The sequence below is a fragment of the Apaloderma vittatum genome, unplaced genomic scaffold, assembly GCF_000703405.1.
Source record: "Apaloderma vittatum isolate BGI_N311 unplaced genomic scaffold, ASM70340v1 scaffold14787, whole genome shotgun sequence".
Classification (NCBI taxonomy): domain Eukaryota; kingdom Metazoa; phylum Chordata; class Aves; order Trogoniformes; family Trogonidae; genus Apaloderma; species Apaloderma vittatum.
In genome coordinates this window covers 81,661-103,754 of record NW_009726863.1, presented here as the reverse complement: position 1 = coordinate 103,754, position 22,094 = coordinate 81,661, and the positions used below count along the sequence as shown (strand labels likewise).

General features: G+C 43.7%; 1 protein-coding gene across 1 annotated transcript in view; it reads left to right on the top strand.

Annotated features, from left to right (window-relative positions):
- The window catches only part of DIS3L2 (DIS3 like 3'-5' exoribonuclease 2), a gene marked incomplete at its 5' end in the record, with an annotated part of 97,230 nt that overhangs the window by 1,868 nt on the left and 73,268 nt on the right, over positions 1 to 22,094 (top strand). The window contains one exon of the mRNA XM_009873462.1: positions 16,341 to 16,453. Coding sequence (XP_009871764.1) covers positions 16,341 to 16,453 — 113 coding nt within the window. The remainder of the gene's footprint in view (positions 1 to 16,340; positions 16,454 to 22,094) is intronic.

The window sequence follows — 22,094 nt, the reverse complement described above, 5'->3', positions numbered from 1 at the left end:
TGCCTGTATGTGAAGGAGAAAGCAAACACCCGCATCTTCTTGGCCTGGTGATTTCTGACTTGTCCCTCTCCCAGGGGCTGTGTCACACCTGTGCTGGCTTCCTGGAGCCTCCAGATGAAGGTTTTCCCTGCCCATCCCTGATCTTCTATGAAAGCTAGGGAATATGAGACAGGATCATGTCAAAGCCGTGCTTTCAGGGATTGTAACACAGCAGCAGGCACAGTTCTCCCTCTCTCAGGACACCCTGTTATTTCAAAGGTGATCTCTGATGCACTTGCCAGAGTGGACAGAGAATACTTCTGTGGTTGAAGATAACACTTCCTTTTCCCTGGAAAACCAGCCAGTTGAGAAAGAAAGGTAAAACGAATCAGACTTTCAGGGTCACTCTGCATAGAGAAAATTTGCAAAGCTCAGCTTTTTCGAATAAAACAAAAGTGGAAGGTGCAGGAACCTTTCTCCTCTTTTTGTTCCCCAAAATAAACTTCCCCAGTGTGTTTTAGAAGAGACATGAAGAAACGAGGAAAGAGTAGGGGACAGAGCACAGCTGTCTTCCTGAGAGCAAAAGTAAAGATTTGCTTGGCTTGTATCTAAAACTTATAGAATGGGAAATCCAGTGTGGATTTGGTGTTTTCAAAACTTTCCCGTCCTTCTCAGGATCATTGTGCACACTCCTCTTTTCCTGCAGATAAGCCTCAGAGGTGATGATCCAGGAGGGGAATGTACCTGCTGGTGGCTGTCCCAGCCCAAAGGCTTTGTTCCCCCCCATATCACTTCCCACGAACCATTAAGTGGGAGCCTGCTCGCCGCAGCCCTTTGTGTGCCAGATCTCTGCCTTTGGTCTGGAGCTGTGCATCCTCCACTGGGCTTGTTCCACCCTGGACTCCTCTTAGTGAGATGCTCTGAGCTGGAACCTTCTTTAAGAGTGATCTTACCTGTGCCTGTCCTGGGCATCACATGCTCTGCTTCTCCTTTCAGCCGGGGATCTGCTGTGAGTGGTGCCCATCACAGCACTGCCGAGGAAAGTCACTCCTTGAAAAAGCCAGTTTTGAGGCTGGTGAATACCCCAGGGACCAGGTTTTAAATCATTGTGGAAAGAACTGCTGTGGAAATACCCTTTCTTTCATTTTGAAATCTGTGGTGTTTATTCTGAGGAGACCTTGTGGCTCAGAAAGAAGTCCAGGCAGGAAACTGATGGTCTTCAGTGCAGTGATGACCAGTTAGGGTTGGAGCTGAGGAGCTGACTGGGAGTGAGCCCCATAAAAAGATTGTGGGGGAAACCCCCTCTGTGTGGGGCTGGCTGGCTGGCTCAGCATGGGTCCCTGAGCAGGCAGAGGAAGGAAAATGTCAGTGTTGTATCCGTGCAGCGATGTTTGTTTAAAACATGAAATATCTCTGAAGCAGAGCTGTCCAGTCTGGTAGCTGGAGTCCTCTCCATTTTTAAGGCTCCTGATGTCACACAAGGAGATGCTTGCAGAATCTTTCTGGTGAAGATGAGTCTTAAGTCAACTAAGAACTGTACTGATGGACTCTTGTCCATTATCCTCTCAATGTGCTGCTGTCTGCAGCACAAACTTGACCCAACATTTCATGAACTTTTTCCTCTGCCAGCTGTGGTTCCGAATTGAAATGCTAAATTCCAAAGGTTAAATTTTTCAGATGCTTCCTGATCCCAATCAAACCATTCAAATACTTCCTGAACCCAACCAAAACATTATTTGGTGAGCCTGCTGTAAGGGACATTTGTTTCGCATGTAGTTGACAATATAAACTGTATCCTATGACCCTTTCTAAGGTGTCGCCTCAGAGTTACAGCTGCAGAGCTTCTTGCTCAAGACACAAGGTGCTAGATCTTCAACCAGGGTATGAGTATGAGCATCACATAGTCTCTGTTCCTAGCAGTAGAAAGTAACAGAAATGGGAAATTAGCATTTAGAGAGAGTTCTGTCAGCCTGTTCCTGGGTGGGACTGGGCTGTGTCTGGCTGGGGAGGCTCTTCAGCTTCTACCACTGGGGCCTTCAGTCTTCACACTTGTCCTTTGCAGTTGGCAGGAGACATCCAGATCCATCTCAGATCACAAGTTCCTGCGACATTCTCTTGCCTGCCAATTGAATCTCTGTGGATTTGTTACTTTTTTGGCCTGCTGGACTGCTATTATAACTCCATGTAGATTACTATTACAGGTTCGTGAAATGTGGCTGGCAAAAGCAGGAGTATAAATCCATTGGCATATATGAGATATTTTAAGCTACCTGTACGTTGACTTAAAATTTTTCAGGCATTTGCAAACATAGAAAAGTCCAAAACCAGTGAAACTTCGGGTTTGCTTCTTTGTGTTCACTTGCTTGCAAAGCCATGGCTGTTCCCAGCTCTTCACTGTTCCAGAAAGGCCCTGTGGGAACCTCAATCTTGTGCTTAATAGAGCCTCTTGATGTATTTTGGAGGTACCCTGAGGATTTTTGGCTTTAAAAATTACTATGGTAACTGCAATTATTATGACAAAAAGAATTGTTTTAGAGGTTTAGAGCTTATCCAGGGCTGGCAAGGCTGCATCTCTCATGAGGGCAAAGTTATGTTAAGAGTTAACACAGCTTTTATTCCAAATGTAAACGTGGTTACAAGAAATTATTGGTTTTTTCCATATTTTTTTGCCCATATGTAAAACACTTTAAAAAAAAAAGAACCTAAGACCAAACACCACCAAAAAAAACCAACATGAGGAAACCATGTATCTGGCATCCTCATGATGTCAGGAGATCTCCAAAAATCAACAGAGAAAGCAGAACCTAATTCAGAAGATGTCTCTCAGCTGGTTTATAGCACCCGTAATAACTACAAGCAAAAAACCACTCGTTGCCCTACACTACTTCTATCAGGCCGCTAGATCGGTGCATTTCAGAAGATTTCGAAGAACGAAATTTGTCTTTGTCCTCAAGCATTTGTTGCTAATTTATTCAAGACTGTGACAGTTTCTTTGCCTTGAAGGATCTTAGGCAGCGAGCAGAGAGATAAGAGACTGTTCTTACGTCTTTGCTTGGTTTTAAAACTTCTCAGTGTAACCCTTATCAGTTCAAGTCACTGGATTGAGGACTTGGCAGTGCTATGTCCTCAGTAAAAGATGGAAAGGCGTTTTTTGCAGAAGCAGTCCACAAATCCGTCATGAAGAACTGCCCGGTAGCAGAGTGTCACTAGCAAAGCAAACGTGGGATGCCTGCGGGAATGGCTGTATTTTTCATGGAGCTTGCAGTAGGATATTGCAGCAGTTGGAAACTTTTCAGGGATATATGCCCTAAGTGGGCCAGTTTGGATTTTAGAGTATTTTATATTGCAGTCTGCTTTTGATTAACAGTTGTGCTTCTCGTTATTGTTTAATGATAGCGGTAGGGAGGTAAGCTTGCCGTTCACATTGGTAAGTGTATATTTTAAGAGAGATCAGCTCCAATAAAGAAGGAAAACAGGGTTATTTATGTAACAGCTTCAGAAGTATGAACAGACTGTACTTCATTTAGATGACTCAGCATAATCTTGGAGTAAAACGTGAATCTGGACTGCACCTAGTTTCTACAGCCTTTGTAAAGCTGTTTCGGGGTAGCTTCAGGTTTTAAGCAAGTTCATTTCAGTCGATGCTCTTTTGTAACTCTTTCTGCACGTCTTCTAGGAAATTACTGCAGCCAGGAGCATACACCAGAGCCGTTCGCAGCTCGTCCAGTTGTCTCCAGACTTTGGGAGAAAACAACCGTTCCACTTGCAAGTCTGAATGTTTTCACCCAGGATGCAGGCACTTAAAGATGTATTTTGATCTCATTGCGTGAGAACGCACCACGTGACCTGCGGTGTCCCAGTGGCACCAGCAAGCTTCCCCAAATTTGCCAAACTTCCTCTGGGAATTATCTGCAAGTAGCGTTTGTATTTCTGCTGACGTACACAAGTGATACAGTTGTGCTTGAAGGCTGCTTTCTGGTAGAACAGAAGTGAAATCTGAGAAATTTAAAGGCGGGCAATTCCATCTAGTGACTTGTGAGGCTGTGATGAGAAAAGGATGCAGCAGAAATGATTTAGGTGCATTTCTGAGGGATTGCAGGTCTTTTGGTGCTAATTTCAAAGGAGCGCTTTGGGCCATACTGACAGAGCTGCTATACATCTGTTTTGCATGCATATTGGTGACTAACATGGTTCTCACTATTGTTCTTTCCTTCCTGTATCCCCATAATCTTTCGCAAAGTAGTTCAAATATAAGTAATTTAAATCTTATTCTAGAAGGAATTGTTGTACTGCAGAACATAAGTATATTCTACAGGCTGTTTGCCTTGGGTTTTATGCCCTTAGTGACATTGTTGTCTGAATTTTGGAGCGAGGCCATATTCATCCATTCATTGAATCTTCTCAGTGTTTACCTGATGACCAAACCAATGAGACTTCTGCAGTGTGCTACTCCCTGGCTTCTCCTTTCCCTTTAAATCTGTTCAACCCGTTGGTGAATTTAAATCAAATAAACCCAAGAGGAATGGGATAAAAACCTCAAACACATTGTGTTTCTGTAAGTGTCTTGAGAATGGGGTATAAGCAAAGCAGAGAGCTTCTCTTTGTGACCCAAACCTGGGAAGAGTGCAGCACAATCTTTCTGCTCAGCCCTGACTCCACTGTAGGCTGCAAGTTTTTGGAAGCAGATCTGCGGAGAGCAAGGACTTGTGTCGCTGGTCAGGGAGCCTATTTCACACATTTTGGTAAAACAAACGAATGTTTTGCCAAATGTTGGTAAAATTATCCCTTGACTGCTGCGGGCCCGCAGACACTGGGAATGCTTCTGTTAGACCTCAGTGATTTTTACTTTCCAGCTCAGTCTCTTTTTAAAAGGCTGCACTTTCTGAAGTCAGCAGCATGTTTTGCAGACAGTGTGTGCTACTGGCAGTGATAACACCTGATGTTTACCGTCACTGCCTGGGACTGGGATGCAGAAAGGCTCTTGCTGATACTTATTCCTATAGTGCCCAAGGCCACTGCTGGCTCCTGTCACACTGGGGCTACTGGGTAGGAAGAGGGGTCACAAGGAAGTGAAAAGTTGCACCTCTGGGAAGTAACAGACAGGACAGGTAACCAACAAGACTATTGCATTCCGTATATTTAGTATAAATTGAGTGATCACGAGAGTTTCTCCCCCTTCCTGCAATGGCCGACGTCCAGGGGGAACTCCGTCCAATCTCCCTTTCGATCCTGATCCTGAGTTCCTGAATCCAGCTGCTTTATCCAGCTGCTGCTGAGCCTGGGGCTGCCCGGTGCCACCTACTCTGCAGCACCAGTGGTGAGAGGAGTCGGGCTTGATATCGGGCTTGTATATATTTCTTTATTTTTATGGTTTCACTGTTGTTTCCATTACTGTTTCATTAAAGCTGTTTCAGTTTTTCTTTTCTAACCTGTAAGTCTCTCTGCCTCATTCCCTTTTCTTTCCCATTTTTTGGGGGAAGAGGGGGTTAGAGAGCGTCCATTGGTGTTTTAGTGGCTGGCCCAACACTAACCTGCGACACTAGTACATGAACTCCAATACCTTGTGCTTGAAAACATCAGTAGAGCCTTAGTAGCCCCCAAGAAGTTCTCTGCTGTGTCAGGTGACTGCCTGGTCTTCCTCTCCTTCCATCCTTGTTCTTTCCTGATGCAGATTGCAAAAACTTATGTTATTCTAATTTTGTGAAGTTGTGTGCACTTAAATTTTACGTTTTAACACATATTCCCTCTTCTATTCAGCTTTGCCCCTCTGGCCATTTAAGGACTGTAGGGTGAAATTTGCTTTAGCACAACACATGGTACAGGATCTTTCAGCTAATCCCTTTGGTTCCTGCAGTGTGGAGTATAGGAAGAGTTTGTAACTGGAGCCAGGCTGGGCTGACTTGCTTAAGATAAACACTGAAGAATGGACTAGTGTTGAATCAAAAGTTACGTTATGAAATTACTGTGCTTCCTTCTTTTTGAGATGAAAAGACACCAGGCTCAGAGAGAAAATGACAGAACTCCGCATCGATATACGAGTCAAGTGTAAAATTACCATAAACTGTACTTTATTTAAAGTTATTAGGAGAGTCAATATGGCAAGAATAAAGACGACCTACAAGGAGCAGGACTGTGCATAACATTTGGTCCATTTTTCCTTTGGTATTGAACATAATTAGCTTGGCTCTCCTGTGACCTGCTGATTAGTCGAGTGGGTCTTTGTTGTGTCACTAGGAAAGTGAAAAAGACATATTTTGGGTATTAGAAGCAGCCACATACCCTTTTTTTCTATCCAGGGCTTGTGTTGCAGATTCTTTAAAATATGCAAAACACAGTGAGGTCTGTGCCAAATCCCTGCTGTGTCCCACAGTGTGCTCCTGTGTAACGCTGAGGAACTGTGGCATGTACAGTACGTTTTGCCTGTTTTTTTAAAGTAACACGGGCCTGTGTGTGGAAAAACACGTCACTTCCAATTTCCAAGCACAGGGTTGAACTGGACCAGAGGGCGGGATTATGTCACCTTTCCTCCACCAAACGTCCGTCCTGAAGTCAGTGAGACCACGTGACAACGCTGGGCTCCCCTCAGCCTGAGGAGAAATAGGGTAGCTTACTCCAAACTGGTGGTTGTTGGAAGGGAACTAGATTGAGCCTAATTCCCAGACAAGTGCAACAGACTGGGCTCTAAGGTATTGAGGTCGAGATGAAGAAAGTTTAGATTCAGTTGGCGCGATGATTGCTGGAATATAATTTGTCAAAATATTTTTGGTGTATATTTGAAAGCTACTTGTGAGAAGATTGTTTAAAAGCTTGGTTATGTGAAAATGGGCAGGATTTGTTATTGGTAGTTCATATTTATTGCACTGGGTTTTCATATCACGTGCAAATATTTCATACTTATCCCAAATAAAAGGTAGATCGACTATGAAGGACTAATCTAATGAAGACCATGGCTGCAGAACATGCAAACAGACGTGCGAATGCTGGTAGAATTACTCATAAAACTGAATTTACTTTCCTGTAGAGGGGAGAGATTCTCTGGGTGGAGTCACCTTCCAGATAATTTCCGTTCGTAAATTCAGGACCTGGGACAATTCCCCAAAAATTTAGAGGCGCAGGATTTTGTGTCCTACTGGATTTCACTAATATTTGTGGATACAGACTTTAAAATGATAGTGTCTGATTGCATATTGAAGAAAAAAATCCAAATGGATTTAAGAAACTAGGTAATGGGAAGAGGATCCAGAATTTCCTGTACTAAAAGCACTTTGCCTGGGATTTCTGTTCAGTAAAGAGAACTTCAGGGACCAGGAGCGTCTTTAGAGAAGAGCTGCAAATGATAGGTGATGACCACACAGAGCTAGAGAAAACAGAATTTTTCAGTAAATTCAGCAGATAATAAGAAGATATGTGGGGAAGATAAACTTTAAAAGGATAGAAATAACTAAGAGTACAATGCCACATGACTAACTTCAACCATATGTTCCTTTGCAGGCAGGCAACAAGGAAGTTACTTTATTCTTTATATTCCGTATTATCAACTTTCTTAAATGGCAGGCTCGCTTAGAATCACTGGACTGTGCTTTTAGCTTGTCATTTATTGCAGTCTGGGGGTTTCCAAACCCAGCCAAACAGGAAAATCATCTTAAGTGCCTTTTACAACAGTATTTCTTGATTGTTGACTATTATGCTAGTTACACAGAAAGAGTAAAACCAGGTGCAGATGGATATATTTTGGAAATCTTTCCAGAAATATACAGGGAAGTCAGATGGCTAAAAGTGAAATCTCAGTGGCTGCCTTTTCTTCGCAAAGAAGTTGAAAAGTCAAGGCTGTTCAGTGGAAGTACCTTGCACGTGTTTGGCCTAGCGCTAAATCCCAAGGTCTCTTTGAATGCCCGGGAGTGCTCGCTCAGCCTTGATTTGCTGGGTACAGCAGAGATAGCACAAAAGCAACTGCCCTAGCAGTAGAGAGAGGCTGGTCCCTCCCCACTCTAAACCTTCATTTCAGGAACAGGATGACACCCTACACCCAGAATGACTGTAATTCATCTTGAAAGCTGCTGGGTGCCACTTCCCATCTCTTTGAATTTAAAGACTGCTGATTTCCTGATGGAGTTAACCTCTTGAATGGGTCTTGGAATAGTGATAAAAACAATTTGTGACATGAGTACCAGAAATTGTCCTTTTATCTTCATCACATTGACTGGAAACTTCACTGTTAAGAGACTGCTTGAGAGAGCTAAGCACAGTCTGCCTTGGAAACTTCTCCCTCCTAGCAGAGTGCTTTTTGAGCCAGGAATCGGAGTTCACAGCAGCACAGTCATTGCCTTGGTGTCCTTCTTGACATCTTGTCTTTGTGAAGAGTTGAAGATCTGTCTGCCAAATGCTTGGGAAGGACCCCAAGTAGCCGAGATTCATGTTATGTCTTAAGTCATCTAAAGGTTCTCCAAGAGCTGACCATATAGCAACTCCTGACATGTAGTCATTAAATCTGATGTATTTGAAGTTTGTAACTCCTCCTCACTTTGCTCATTACACTTGAGTCTTCAGAAAAAAACAGTGCCATTTATAAAACCTCAAAGTGTAGCTTGCTGTTTTGGCACCTCACAAAGTCTGCTAGGCGCTTGTGCAGGCACAGAGGGAACAAGCTTACCTGTGACCCTCTGCAGTGTAAACAGGTACCAGCCAAGGAATGGGGGGAAAATGTGCACATGCAGAAGGTGGGACATAAGCCAGACTTTTACTATTAAAATACTCATGTCCTGCTTTCGTCTGCATTTTCCTGCTTGTATTTTGCTCAGCAGTGTGAACAAATCTTTATGCAGTGTGCTTATTCTGTTGGATGTCATTCCCCATGTCCTTCAGTCTGCAGTGGAATGTTTTATCGTGCACATGCTGTGTAAATTCTGTCCTTCTGAGTATTTAATGTTTTTCCCTCAGGAGAATTCCTTCCTTGCGTAAGTATCCAATTTAATGGTGCAGTGGTACCACTTGCACAGAAGAGCTCTCTCATCCTCCTCTGGAGTTATTCCCGGAGATTTGAAGGTAATTTTCAGGAGCTGTGTAGCCATAGTTGTGTTCTGGATGGCAGATGTCACAAGGTGATGAAGAGCTGACGTGGCTTCACTGGCAACCCACGGGACAGGACACTCTTCTCTTATGTTTCTCTGCTTTGGTACTGTGATGTGATCCACGAGGTCTGGAGACCTGACTTGATCACCAGCTTAGATGTTTCTAGCTCGTGGGAGCTGGCAGTAGGGAGAACACTGCCAGCACAAAGATCTACCCAGTGTTCCCATGAAAGGACCCTCCTGGTCTCCTGAGAGCCTGGGAATGTCTCATGCTGACCAAGAGCCGTCTCTGAGCATCTCCCTCAGCCCTGGACAGCTTGGGGGAGCACCATCCTTGGGGCTAACCTTAGCCAAAGTATTTGAAAGGGGCTTAATTAATTTGGCTTGTGCTGGTCTGTGTATAAAACTCAGGGCTCTGTAATGCACAGCGCATGAAGCGCCACGTTGTGGAGGTGTCCTGGCTTTGTTCAGAGATACGAAAGGTAGCTTTTAAATTCTATTAAGTCATTTCAGGACGTTGCTGAATTTGTTACCTGCTACAGACAGAAACTGTGTGCAGTTCACATGGAAAACCTGTTCCCAGCATCTGTTTTAGTAATAGATGAAGTCTCCTCGTAATGCTGAAACTACGTAAAGGATTGCTAAGGGCTCATGGAAGACTCCAGAAAATATTCTGCTTAGGAAGGGTTCCATTCCTAGTATGTTTTCTGCTTTTCATCTTCACTTGTCCTTCATTGTACTTAATGAATATGGAAGTTTTGTACCTTACCTGGAGCCAATTCCAGGTTGGTTTGTAAAACTGCAGTTGTCTCCATAACGTTCAGTTGATGCCAGAGACAAAACGGCCAAAGGTCAGTGTAGTTGAGAACTAAGTAAAACAGTGCTTTAAAAGTCACTGCAAAGCAGATATGAGTTGTTCTGGATTTTAGTCTCATTGATGCTTCACATTGACCTTTTAACTTAAGAAAAGAAAAAAAAAAACACAAAACCCTTTTCTGCTTTATTATTATGAAATGCTCTGAATATTTTCTGGTTCTTTCAGGACCGCTGAAAGCATGACTTTACAACATCATTCCTATCAGTGGTTTCTCAGATACTTCCAGAAATCCAGTAAGTGCCAAGACTTCCAGTATGGGAAGAATTAACTTTTGAAGATATTTTTATTTTTTTCTCTTCCCCTGTGATCTCACTGTGTTTCTCAGTTTGGAATATCTGGGGCCAGTCTCCGTTCTGCGAACATACGGGATTTGGTCCATCTCGCAGCTCCTGAGTTTGTGCAGTTAAATGAGAAAAGTCACAACTTGTCTTTACATCAGCCTGGCTACTGAAGGAAAGGATGGAAATGTGATCTGTAAAGGCTAAGGAGTTAAAAGGTTGAGAGGAAACAATGGTTTTAATTTAGACCTGGTTAAAACAAAGGTTCTAGTTTAGTGCTCTGTGTGCTGGCTCCCTCTCTCTTTGCCCCGTGAAAATTGGGGGCTTGGCCTTGGCCCACCTCTCCATGTGCTACAAAGCCAGAAAAAAGTGACTGAGCATAGTTCAAAGAAGAGTTCAAATATCTTGAAACCCTGGCCATGCTGTTCCTGACAGTCTCAGAGTCTCTCTGTGGCCGGTGGGTGAGGGAGGCCGTTTTCTGTGGACATTTTTTGTGCAAAGCAGTGGCAGAGGGACTCAGATGAGGACATCTCCTAGGGGTAATGCCTGGTAGTACGTAGTGTTTTGTGGATTGTTACCTTTTAGAGGTGCTCGTTGTTTGTTTGGGCAGAGAGTTTTTCCTCTTTTGAAGTTGTTGCAACATTTACTGCAGTCATATTTATGCTGTTCTGCGCCCCAGGGACTTGTCCTGCTCTCTTGAGATAGAGGATTCTGATTCCTTTTGCCAAAGTCTTTTTGTGGTGGTGTATCAAGGAAGAGAGAAAGGAAAAGCTATTACTTTTTTAAAAAAAAGATTAATTAGTTGCATTTTGGTTGGCTAAAGGACTATCATGTGATAATTTTAAAAAATTGGTTTCCTGGTAAACAAGTTAATGAATTTATGCTCAGTTGCACTGTGCTTTCAAAAAGCAAAATGGCCCTAGGGTACACAAGCAAAATTTAAGCACTTTCTTTGTTGTTTTAAAATAAGTCAAACAAAACACACTGTCTAATTTTCTGAACAATAGCTTGGCTTCCTGCTGTGGAAAAGTAACCTCAACTGAGAATTAAAGTCACCCACCCTTGTGTTTAGGCTCCAGAGCGGACAAATAACTCTTTCTTTCCATGGCTCCACATTTATTTTAATATTAAATTCTTACCCTCCTTTTCTCTGTCCTACTATTTTTTGCTTTCCCACTTGCTCTTTTCTCCCACTCAGTCATTCTCTTTTCTCTCTCTCCCTTTTCTGTCTTTATCCCAAGAGGGACACGTCTGTAACACTTGAGCCATGGGCGTACGTACAAATACCAAAAAGAAACAGAAATATTTGGGCTTGGATCAGGTCCTTCATTTCAAGGCATGTGTTAAAGAGCTGTGATGACCTCTAGCTACTTCCAGCCACTTCCCTAAGTCTCAGTGCCATTTTCTGTCTTGATGCAACTTGTATTTGTTTTGTGTCCTCCCCTATTACTGTCTACAAGCCTCTCTGGCCACTTCTTGTGGAACTGAGACCCCTTGTTTGTCCACCATCACATGTGAGAACCTCAACCTTGATGAAGACCTCTGCTTTACTGTAACGTGGTTAATAGCCACAAAACGTGCATGTAGGCTAAAGGCCTCATTTGTCTCTCTTTATGCAAGTTTTTCATACTTTTGTGAGGTGCTAAACATGGCTTTGCAGGTAAGAGGAGCAGGATGGTGCCCCCGGGGTGCGGTAGTGGGAAAGAACTGTAGTTATTTGCTGCAAGAGTTTGGTCTAGCCAGGGAACAGCCAAGTATCACGAGCGACTGGCAGCAGGTAGGTAGTTGGCTGTTTTCTGGGTAGAGCAAACACTTGGCAATTTGCTTTGAACTCTTCTGTATCTCCCTGGGGGGTGAAGACAGTGCGAGTAGTGGTTAATACAAAATACTTGGTATTTGATTTTAAGTTGATTGCTAGTGTTTGTCTTCTCTGCTGAGAATGATGGTGCCCGAAGGTGAAATGGAAGTAAAGGAGAACGTGTATACATGCTAGAGAGTTACTTTCTGCTGTTTTATCCTTAACGAGTTGCATTTTTAAGTCTCATGCTCCTAAAATTCTTATATGCTAAGGTATAAAGTGAACTTGCTTGGTTTGTCTCTGCATTTGTGCAGGGGCTGACTAGAGCTGCTGGAGACAGAGGAGAGGGATTTGCTGCCGGTGTTTTCCTTTGCATACTGTTCAAATACATTCAACTCAACTTTCTAATTCTTGAGGCAAATGCTTGATATTACTTGCTGGGTTGGTAGTTTTTATGGAGCATTTACAGGCTTGAAATGCCTTTTCCTTCTCTTCCAGCACTTTCTTGCTAATCCTTTTTTTAAGATTTTCTTCAATAAAGAAGGAAAAAAAGTTCTTTGAACTGTTTTGTCATAGCGAATGAGATCATCAGTGAAAAAATAAAATGAAGGAACAGCTTGTCCTTTGTTCTTCTGTGAGGTGCCACCATTCTCCTTTGATTTTAGCATTGTATGGGTGTTACACGCACAAGGTTTTGGAGTGGGTTCAAACAAACCAGATTCTCAGATCAAGGAGCTGAGCCTCCTCCAGAACTGCTGTGTGCTTAGTGCGGCATCGTGCTGGGGGAGACCTGCCTTTCCTACCTCTGTCACTTGGTGAGCTTCAAGAGAGGCTTCTACAAAGTTAAAGAAATCCAGGTCCATTATATTCTGCTATTCTTGCAGCCTGCTTGATGGTAAACGAAAAGAAAAATTGTCTTCTCTGAACACAGTGCTGCACGGGCATCAGGACGGCGTTGTTTGCAGTAGGGTGGCTATAAATCCCGTCCCTCTTCTTCAGAAATTTGGCCCAAGGGGAGCTTTGGTGGCTGAGTGTCCAGCCCTTTCCCTATTTCTACTTGCAAACCTCGGGAGGAGAGCTCCTCTTTGCAAAGGGCCTCATTATTGGGTTTTGCAATGCCATAGTGTAATTTCAAATAATACTCCTGTCTCCCATTCGTCTCTCTTGCCGCATCTCTGTAGTTGCAGAGAGGAGCTAATAGGGTACAGCTGCTTAATAAACCATGCGCTGCTTGATTCTAAACTGCATTCCCTGTTGCTAAATGTCTCCCACGTAGCAGTTTTGTAGTGGTAGCTTTGTAGTGTAGTAGGTAGTGTAGTGGGATGACAATTTTGCACCCACTTCTATTTGAAATGATTTTAAATGAAAAAATCCCAGCGATCCTGAGTGAAAGAAGCCACTTAAGTGCTTCAGCATTTTTCATTGCAATAAATGCTGCCTTGAGCTCTTCGTGTCATATCAGCAAATGAAGTGTCTGGCTTAATCTCCTGTACATTCTTATGTAAATTAATTTTTTTTTTTAAAAAAAATGTAATCCTTAAACAGGAGGTGTATACCTAGGACTTGTTGTGCAGCTTTAGCTTCACCGTAGGAGAATTTTAAATTTGGGGTGAAGCAAGTCTGTGGTTTGTAAAGTACTTGTTTCTGTAAAAAATCTAGGATATGAAGTCTATCAGGACTGAGAGCTACATGCCAAGATTTGAATCCTCTGTTTGCTGGAATAGTAGATTTCTTCACCAAAAGGAAGGTGGAGCAGACCATGTGTAGCTGCCTGTGGTGTGTGTGGTCCATGTGGTGTCCACCCTTTCCCCCTTTTTTCTGCTTTCTCTGACAAGACTTTTTCAACAAATCAGTGCTGATTTATCTCTCTTTCCCCTTCATTCAGACCACGTTTTCTTTATCTTGGGAAATAACTCAAGACTTACAATGTGAAATGTTCCTTTTTTGACTTTGTCATAAAAATCAATGAGACTAGAAAAACTGTTTGTGGACCTGGAAGAGAATCCATGTGAATAGTATTTTTTTATTCAAAAAGCTCTTTCATATTAATTAGCAAATAAACCAAGAGAGAGCAGCAGGCAGGTATTTCTGTGCGGGCTTAGGTTGGTGTTTTGTCTAACACGTTCAGAAGCAGGGATTTGAGAGAAATCTGATTGGTTCATCACTGTGCTGTATCTTCAAGTTCTCTTGGTCTGAATTTTTTTGGGATGAGGGAGATAGGGTGATTCATACTCGAGCAAGACAAACCTAAGAGCTGCCAGTTTGCATTATGTCAATGTATGTAAGAAAATATTTAGATAGAATTTCCATTAGAAGTTCAAAAGCAGGGGGCTCACACTGACCCCAGCTCTTAGAAGCTCTGGTGGGAAACCTGAATGAAATTTAACTCCGCTCAATGTGTTTTCGTTGGCTGACTCCATGTTTTATTATCTCATGCAATGAGATCTTTCTTGGTTTGTCGATTTTCTACCCAGGACAAAAAGTTCATGTATGTAACAGTGCACATATTGAATTAAAGTACGATTAAAGGCATGATGTAATGACTCCCTCTCCTTTTCCTTTAGTCAATATTTGCCTGCAGGGTCAATACATTACAATATTGACTTCAAAGTATTCAATATTTTTTTACCTTTTGAGTGTGTTGGCTTCTAGTGTGTGTAATACTAAACCTGTTGGTTGAGCTGTTGGTCTAAGACTTACTGTCTAAGTAGTTTCAGGCTTGGATGCCTAATCCACGTAGAGCAGCTTTCAAGGCATGTGATAATATCACAACACAGCTGTAGGCAGCTTTCTGAGGTGACCCATTTAATCTGCAGCCTTTTCTTCCAGCTTCCTAACGAGTGGTGGCATTTGTCCCTCGGTGTGCGCTGGGATTATTGCCCCCTCTCCCTGCTGCCATCGTTATTTACACTCTGCGGGACCTTCCTGTGACCGTGGGTTATGTGGACGAATCTAAACTCCTGTCTTCCATGTCCATTTCTGCTGCCTTCATATTTGTGCTCCTGAGTGTACAAAAGCAGAGCAAAAGGGAGATGATGCTTTATGCACCCAAAGTGCGGCGCAGATGGGGCTTGATAAAGTCAAGTTCAAATTGTTACGAGCTCAAACAGTCATGCGGGGCAGGTTGGTGCTCGCTTATCTGCACTCCCAGCTGCAGACACGGTGGGCTGGGTGGTTCTCCTAATATGAGATTGAACCTTCTCGGTTTCAGACAGGTTTCTTCTTTGTCTGTATACGTTTCCATTCCCACTCTGCTGAAATCTAGCACTGGTATCCAGATCTGCCATGTAATGATGGCAGCTATGAACCATTTATCCTTCAAAAACGTGACACTCTAGAGAAGCGCTTTGATAATATTCTTTTCAAGGCATATAAACAAACAGGATTGTCACCAGCGTGGTATCTTATTACGTTGCCTTTGTGAAAAAATGAAGGAAAGAAAAAATATTTATAGATACCGAGAAGTTAGTGAATTCCTCTAAAGAACCAAATGTTATAATTAGGAACCCACTGCACTTAGAACTATTCTACAAATAAGCACCACAAATCTAGCCTAGTCCTTCCAGAGAAAACAAAGGTCAATAGACTTCTTTGAGGATTAGCAAACCAGAATTTCTTGGACCAAGGTACTAATTATTTCCAAAGCTGACAATGATCACTACTTCCAAATCCGAATTATTGCCAAAGCCTCATGTTAAACCTCAGTAGTACTCCTCTCTAGTCTAACTTTTGAATTAAAAGGCTTCTAGACTGAACTCTAATTAAAGGATAAAAAGCCTAATCTGAAGGGAAGGCAGGATAACAGTGGGAATATTCTAATTGTGGAAAGCCGCATTTTTGCATGGCCTGATGCAAAGTCATTGGAGACTTCCCAGGTCACCAGCAGCAGTCTGGGCACAACCAGGGCGAAGTAGAAATGAGCACAACTCTGAGAACCAAAAATCATGTGTGACCAGCTGCTCTGTACCTGGGAAGTGATGTTCTGCATTACCTGTGTGCTTGTAAGGTGAGCGCCCATATTTGTTGCTTACTGTTGTCTGACAGCAAAGGGATGAGGACTGGGCTCACTACTACAAGCTCCTAGTAGGAAATATTTATCTACGTGGTTTTTAAGGGTTTTCACATATCCACTGCTCTGCTTGAGCAGCCACTTGCATGTTGTAGCCACGGTGGCGGTGAATTTGTTAATGTCCTGAGAGGTAGAAAGAGTTGTCGCTTTTGTGAGATCTAAGTATAAGGCAAAAAGGTTGTGGTAGCACTGGGAGAGCGGGGTGAGAGTTAAATATGTCAGCAGTTCACTTCTACCTGGGACCTGTACTGACTTTGTTGTGTAATTTCAGGGAACTTCGAAGTGGGTGTTCACATCGCGGACGTGAGCTACTTTGTACTGGAAGAAACAGCACTGGATAAAGTAGCAAGCGAAAGAGCAACTAGTGTCTATCTAGTGCAAAAGGTAAGGACGGCTTTTCCTCTTTTCATCTGATGAGCGTGTCTTCCATCTACCGCAAATTAATTTTGAAAATTTATTTTCAGGTGCCCACAATCAAAATCTGGCTGTTACCGCAGCAGACCTACCAAAATGAGTAAATCGATGCAAACGCAAGGGCTAACGTAGCTGCTGACTGCCTTGGAGCTTATGGCGTGAAGCAGCAGTTCGTGACTCTGTGTCTGTGGGCAGAGACCTGGGTGTGCCAGGGTTTTCCAGTGCAGGAGCAGCTTTGTGTGAGCAGGACTCTGCTGATTTGGAGCTAATTCACAGCCCAGAGCTGCACAGCTACCCTTGCACCATGCTGACCTGAGATAAGCGTGACAGAGCCAAGTTGGCTAGTCTGCTTTGCGGTTGGGAGCTTGGAATTCACAGAGGTGGTGGTGGAGAGTTTTGTCTTCAGTGCAGTAGCTAATCCCTCCCAGAGGTGGATGCATAGCAGAGTAGGGTGTAAAACACTCTGTGCAATCTCACATCTTGAGATACAACAGTATTTCATGGGCTTTTCTTTTATCTGAATATCCCAAATACTGGCAAAATTGTGTCTTTTCATCATGCAGTGAAAAGGTATTTGAAATTGTGCAGATTTCAGTGTAACAGAATGAAATGTTGAAGTCAACTTTAAAGTTGACTTCTGTACTTTAAAAATGAACAGGTTCAAGTTTAACGTTGCTGGAAAGGAAGCATCCAAGTTTTGTCTGTGACCGTCTCATTTTCAGTTGAATGTGCAGAAACATTTCCCAGCTCATCAGATACTGCCAGCACTGTGTGCAGGGAAGCCGGGCAGTTTGGCTCTTCGTGTCCTGTGTCGACCTGAAGCAACACCTGCAGGAAGACCAGGCAGATCTTGTAGAAGCAGATAAATCTGCCTCTCTCCACAGTCCCATTCAGTCAGTCTGAAGTCCTTGTCTCCACAGCCCTTTCCAGGATGACAGGGCATCTTTTGTATAATAAATCAACACATTCCTTACTGTGAGGGTGGTGAGACACGGGAACAGGTGGCCCAGAGAAGCTGTGGATGGCCCCCTCCCTGGAAGTGTCCAAGGCCAGGTTGGACGGGGCTTTGAGCAACCTGGTCTAGCAGGAGGTGTCCCTGCCCATGGCAGGGGGCTGGAACTAGATGATCTTGAAGGTCCCCTCCAACCCAAACCATTCTATGGTTCTGTGATATCCTACTTAGGATTAGGAGTGATTCTTCTATTCCCTTCCTGAATGTTCTGAGGGTTGCTATGCAAGGAGGGTCTTGTAGTGATATTTACTCCAAGAGTTTACTGTGTCCTCTCCACACTTTCAAGATGATGAAGTTACTTATTTTATGCTATTTAAATCAAATTAGAGATTTAATATCAAGCTGTTAACCTTTCGGAGCTGTTCCATAACTTTCCTTGAGTAGAAATAGCAAGGCGCTGCTATTTAGGCATGATAGCAATGCAGAAGTGCCCAAGATGGGTCGGTGGCAGCAAGGCCAACAGCACTCAGGTGCTGCAAGGTAGAAGCTTCCCCTGGTGCTCGGGGATGTGGTTTTATGGTGGGCTTGGAGGCTCTGGGTTAACAGCTGGCCTTGGATCTCTTCTGATTCTGTGATTCCCTTGTCCTGAGGCAGCTGTTGGCTCTGAAACCATCTCGGGAGCAGACGTGCAGTGGCCTGCACCTGCTTCTGGTGGAGCAGTGGCTCAGTCAGCCCCACTCCTCAGGGGCATATAAAATGTTTTTAACTTCCCTTACTGTGAGAAATTAAGAAGAATTTCTTTATCGAGAGGGCTGTCAGGCATTGGAACAGGCTGCCTAGGGAGGTCATTGAGTCACCATCCCCAGAGGTGTTTAAGAGACAGGTAGATGTTACCTTGAGGGACGTGGTTTAGTGGTGTTGATAGGGCTAGGAAAAGGTTGGACTCAATGATCTTGAAGGTCTCTTCCAGCCAAAACTGTTCTGTGATTCTGTGATTTTATGACCAGGGAGTGACAGCTCTGAGAAACACCAGTTACCAGTGACTTTTTGTTCTCCAGGGTGGGAAGGAATGTGTATCACTTGGAAGGAGCTGTAATGGCACCAGAGTCTTCCCAATCCTACAGTCTCCCCAGTGATAAGCCCTTGACTTCTGTGGTGCTCTGCTTCCCCCTCTGATGGATGATTCAACGGCTGTAGCTCCCTCTGGGTGATGTGGGCTGGCCCAAGGGGGATTTCGCTGCTGGACAGCAAAGCTATAGGCCAAGAAGATGTTGTGGCAGTATTTGCAAGTCAAAATGCTGTGGTTTGAAGGCATGTGATTTTTAGTTTATTTTTTTTAAAGGGAGAAATAAGATTTTTATATAGGAAGGACACATTTTTCGTGAAAATCTAGTTGAATCCAAGAGCTAATTGAATTCTCTTTCAAAGTGCTTTTTTTTTTGCCCAGCACTACCAGTCAGTGATGTACGATGCCAATGTAAGTTATCTGTTGCCCGTAATCTTCAATTGCTCTTCAGCTGCCTTGGTCCAGCAGTCAAGATTAGTGTTTTACCCACAGTTCTACCCCACAAAAAATATATTTTAAGATTGCAAACTAAGTTAAATGATGAAATGGTCAGTATTTTAATTGCTAGAGGTTAAAAGGAGAGAGGGGATGGGCAAAGGAAAGTGGCCAGCATGTCTGAAACAAGATGGTAGCATGACTCTTACAGAAAATATGCTTTCCTTTGATGGAACTGTTTCCTAAGACAGCTGTGATTCTGCTAGAGGTTAGCACCACGCTAATCCTCCCAAAGAAGTTAAATAAAGCCACATATTTAATTTTCTTGAATCATGTATCCAGAAGGGGAGTTATTGTGTAATTGCTAGCAGTCTATTTAACAAAAGTCAAAAGTTTTTGAAATAAGAGCGTATCAGGTTTTAAGAAGCAAGAAAACCTAAACAGTTTCCTCTTTTTTGGCACGCCTTATAGTGTTATTTTAGGTGTGAAGCAGCTCGAGTGAGAGGTCAGCCATAAATCCCTATAATATTTTATTGGTCCTATTTTATACTGGAGATCAAAGATTGGAACTGTAAGCCTATCTTCACATTGAGTCCAAGGATTTCGAGACACTCACTTTTGACACCAGCAGGTTGTCAGGGTGTTGATATTTTGATAATCTCACGCTGAGTAACAAAGAGTTGCTCGAAATCTGAATTCATGGAAGTGTTGATACAGGTCTTGAGCAGAAATCTTGGCTCGTAAACAAATTGCCTATTTCCTTTGAGCGTCTTTTAGTGTGTAAGCAAGAGGCTTGCTGAGCCCACCCCATTGTTGGACCTCGGCATCCTCCTCTCAGCTCAGGGGAGAGCAGCTGATGGAAACTCTTGGTTAGTACAATCCCTCCCCTTTGGGCTGACGGTGGGAAAAGGGGTCACCCCGGGAGTCAGCAGTGTCCAAACCAGCAGAACCAAGCCTGAGCAGGCAGCCAAAGCAGGGACCAGCAGAATGGGATTGTCTGAGGGGAGCGAAGCTGCCCGTGCAACTTTGTGAGAATAAGAGGTTATTCTTCACCAAAGTTTGTTCCCTTTTCTCTTTGGTTGACTGATCCATTTTCCCCCTTCCGTTCCTTGAAAAGCTGCTACAGCAAGTCCATTGATGAGAGCCGCCCTGGCTCTGAACCCGGCTGGTCGGTCCATGCTGGCTGCAGCAGATGTTTCTGGTTTTAAAGGGAATGGGGAGTTTTATCATCCCAATATGCGTGTGCTCCCTCCCACTGCCTGGCTCCCTAGGAATGAGTCCGAGGCTGGAAATCTGCATTTGGTTTCTGGAAGCACTCTATTAGCGGAAAAGACTAAAACAGAGGAAAAACGAAGGGCTCTCACAAGCAGGAGGTTAGATCTTCCCATGTCCAAAGTGCATCCACCATGCAGAGGAGGCAGCTGCTTAGCAGTGGGGCTGGCCGTGGTTACAGGTCCTTAGGTTCTTTAACACCAGGATGATGACGTACAGGAAACCCTCAGCCCCAGTGATGTCTTCTCTTGCCTTGATTTTCCCGTGCTGCCCGCTGCTTTGGGGTGCTGCGACGCAGGGCTGTCTGCAGGGAGCGGGGCTGTCGGGCAGGGCTGGAGCACTGAGTCTCGGGCTGTGTACAGTAGCGCTGGAAATTTCACAGGTAGGACTTGGAAATAGGGAGAGAGAAATCCTCTGTCAGTGAGTTGGTTTGAAATGAAGACCCACAGCTGTGAGCATTGTGGATGTCAGCTTTTCTCTCAAAGAAGTGCCTTTTCCAGTATATCTCGGGCTCTACTACGCTTGTGGGGAGAGATGATGTCTTTTATTAGTCTGACTGATGAAGGGGGATGAAAACCAGACAAGCTCTCACTGCGCAAGCCTTTCTTCAGCACTGGTTTCTATGATACAATAATTAGAAAAGATTTCCCGTAGGTCCTTTATTTTCATTGTGAAAGTTCTTTCCCTAGTCCTGCTGAGTCTCTCCAGCTACATTTCTAGATTCAACTACATGTATACACTTGCCCTGTTCCAGCTTTATGATCTCTCTCTCTAAGCCCAGGTGGCTATACCTGCAGTAAAATCAAGCCGAAGGGTGTGATCCCCAGCGTGGGCACCTCCAAAGCACTTTGCTAAGGAAACCCCTCCATGCCATTGGCGATATCCCTCGGCACAGTTTCAGCTAGCCGGATTTCTGCGTGCTGTGGCACTCCGCAGGGCAGCTGGCAGACACTGCTGTCTCTTGGCAGACAGTCACGGGAAGGGCAAAGCACTTAAAAAGATGCTGAGCAACCTCTGGATTATTCGAGGTGATGCTATGCAACCCTGCTATTTTGCAAAGCTGGGCATTAAAGACGTACTTAGGGAAATCTCCTCTGATCCTGCGTCTCCTTCAGAAAGAGATGGAGATAATCCTGTTGCAAAAGTTCCTTCTGGGCAGCCCCTGGGATAACTCCTGAAACGTCTTGCTCTCCAAATGTGACACAGTTTGACATCTTTGTATGTTAAATGCTGGGCTTGCAACTATTAAGAATCCTTTCAGCCTGTGACCATATCATGTTAAGGAAAAAGGAAATGTGCATTTATCACTTGAACTTCTATGCTTTATGACAGTTGACGTATTCCCCATGTAGAGTGGGAAGAGGACTTGTGATGTTAAAGCAGAGGGAGGCAGCCAAGCCTGTTGTGGTGTTGAAAATAGGTTTCTTCCTTTAGTTCAGTAAGGTAGATAAAATTGAAAAACCTTCAATGCCAGATCACGTTGTCTTATGTTATGTATATATTTGCTGAGCCCAGGAAAAGATTGAATTCTTGCTCTTCTATGGGGCTTCCTCTGTGGCTTGGGTTAAGTTAATTTACCCTTGTTTTACGAGAGAGAAACTTTAGGTGGGTTGGTGCTTCCCTATTTAACAGTAGGTTTGTTACAGCTAATTGCTTGGTGAGTGTTTAGTGCTGTAATTATGATCTGAGTTAAAACTTTGCTTGTGTTTCACATCATTGAAAGCCTTTCCACAGAATTATAGCCTCTTGAATCAGATATTATTCCTGCTCAAGTACACTTAAAACAAGCATCCCGTTGTTCCGTTTGGGCTATTCTTGATGGATGGGCTTTTGTGTAGGCATTTTCTAGCAGCCTGTTATTGCTGCAGGAGACATGAAGGGAAAGA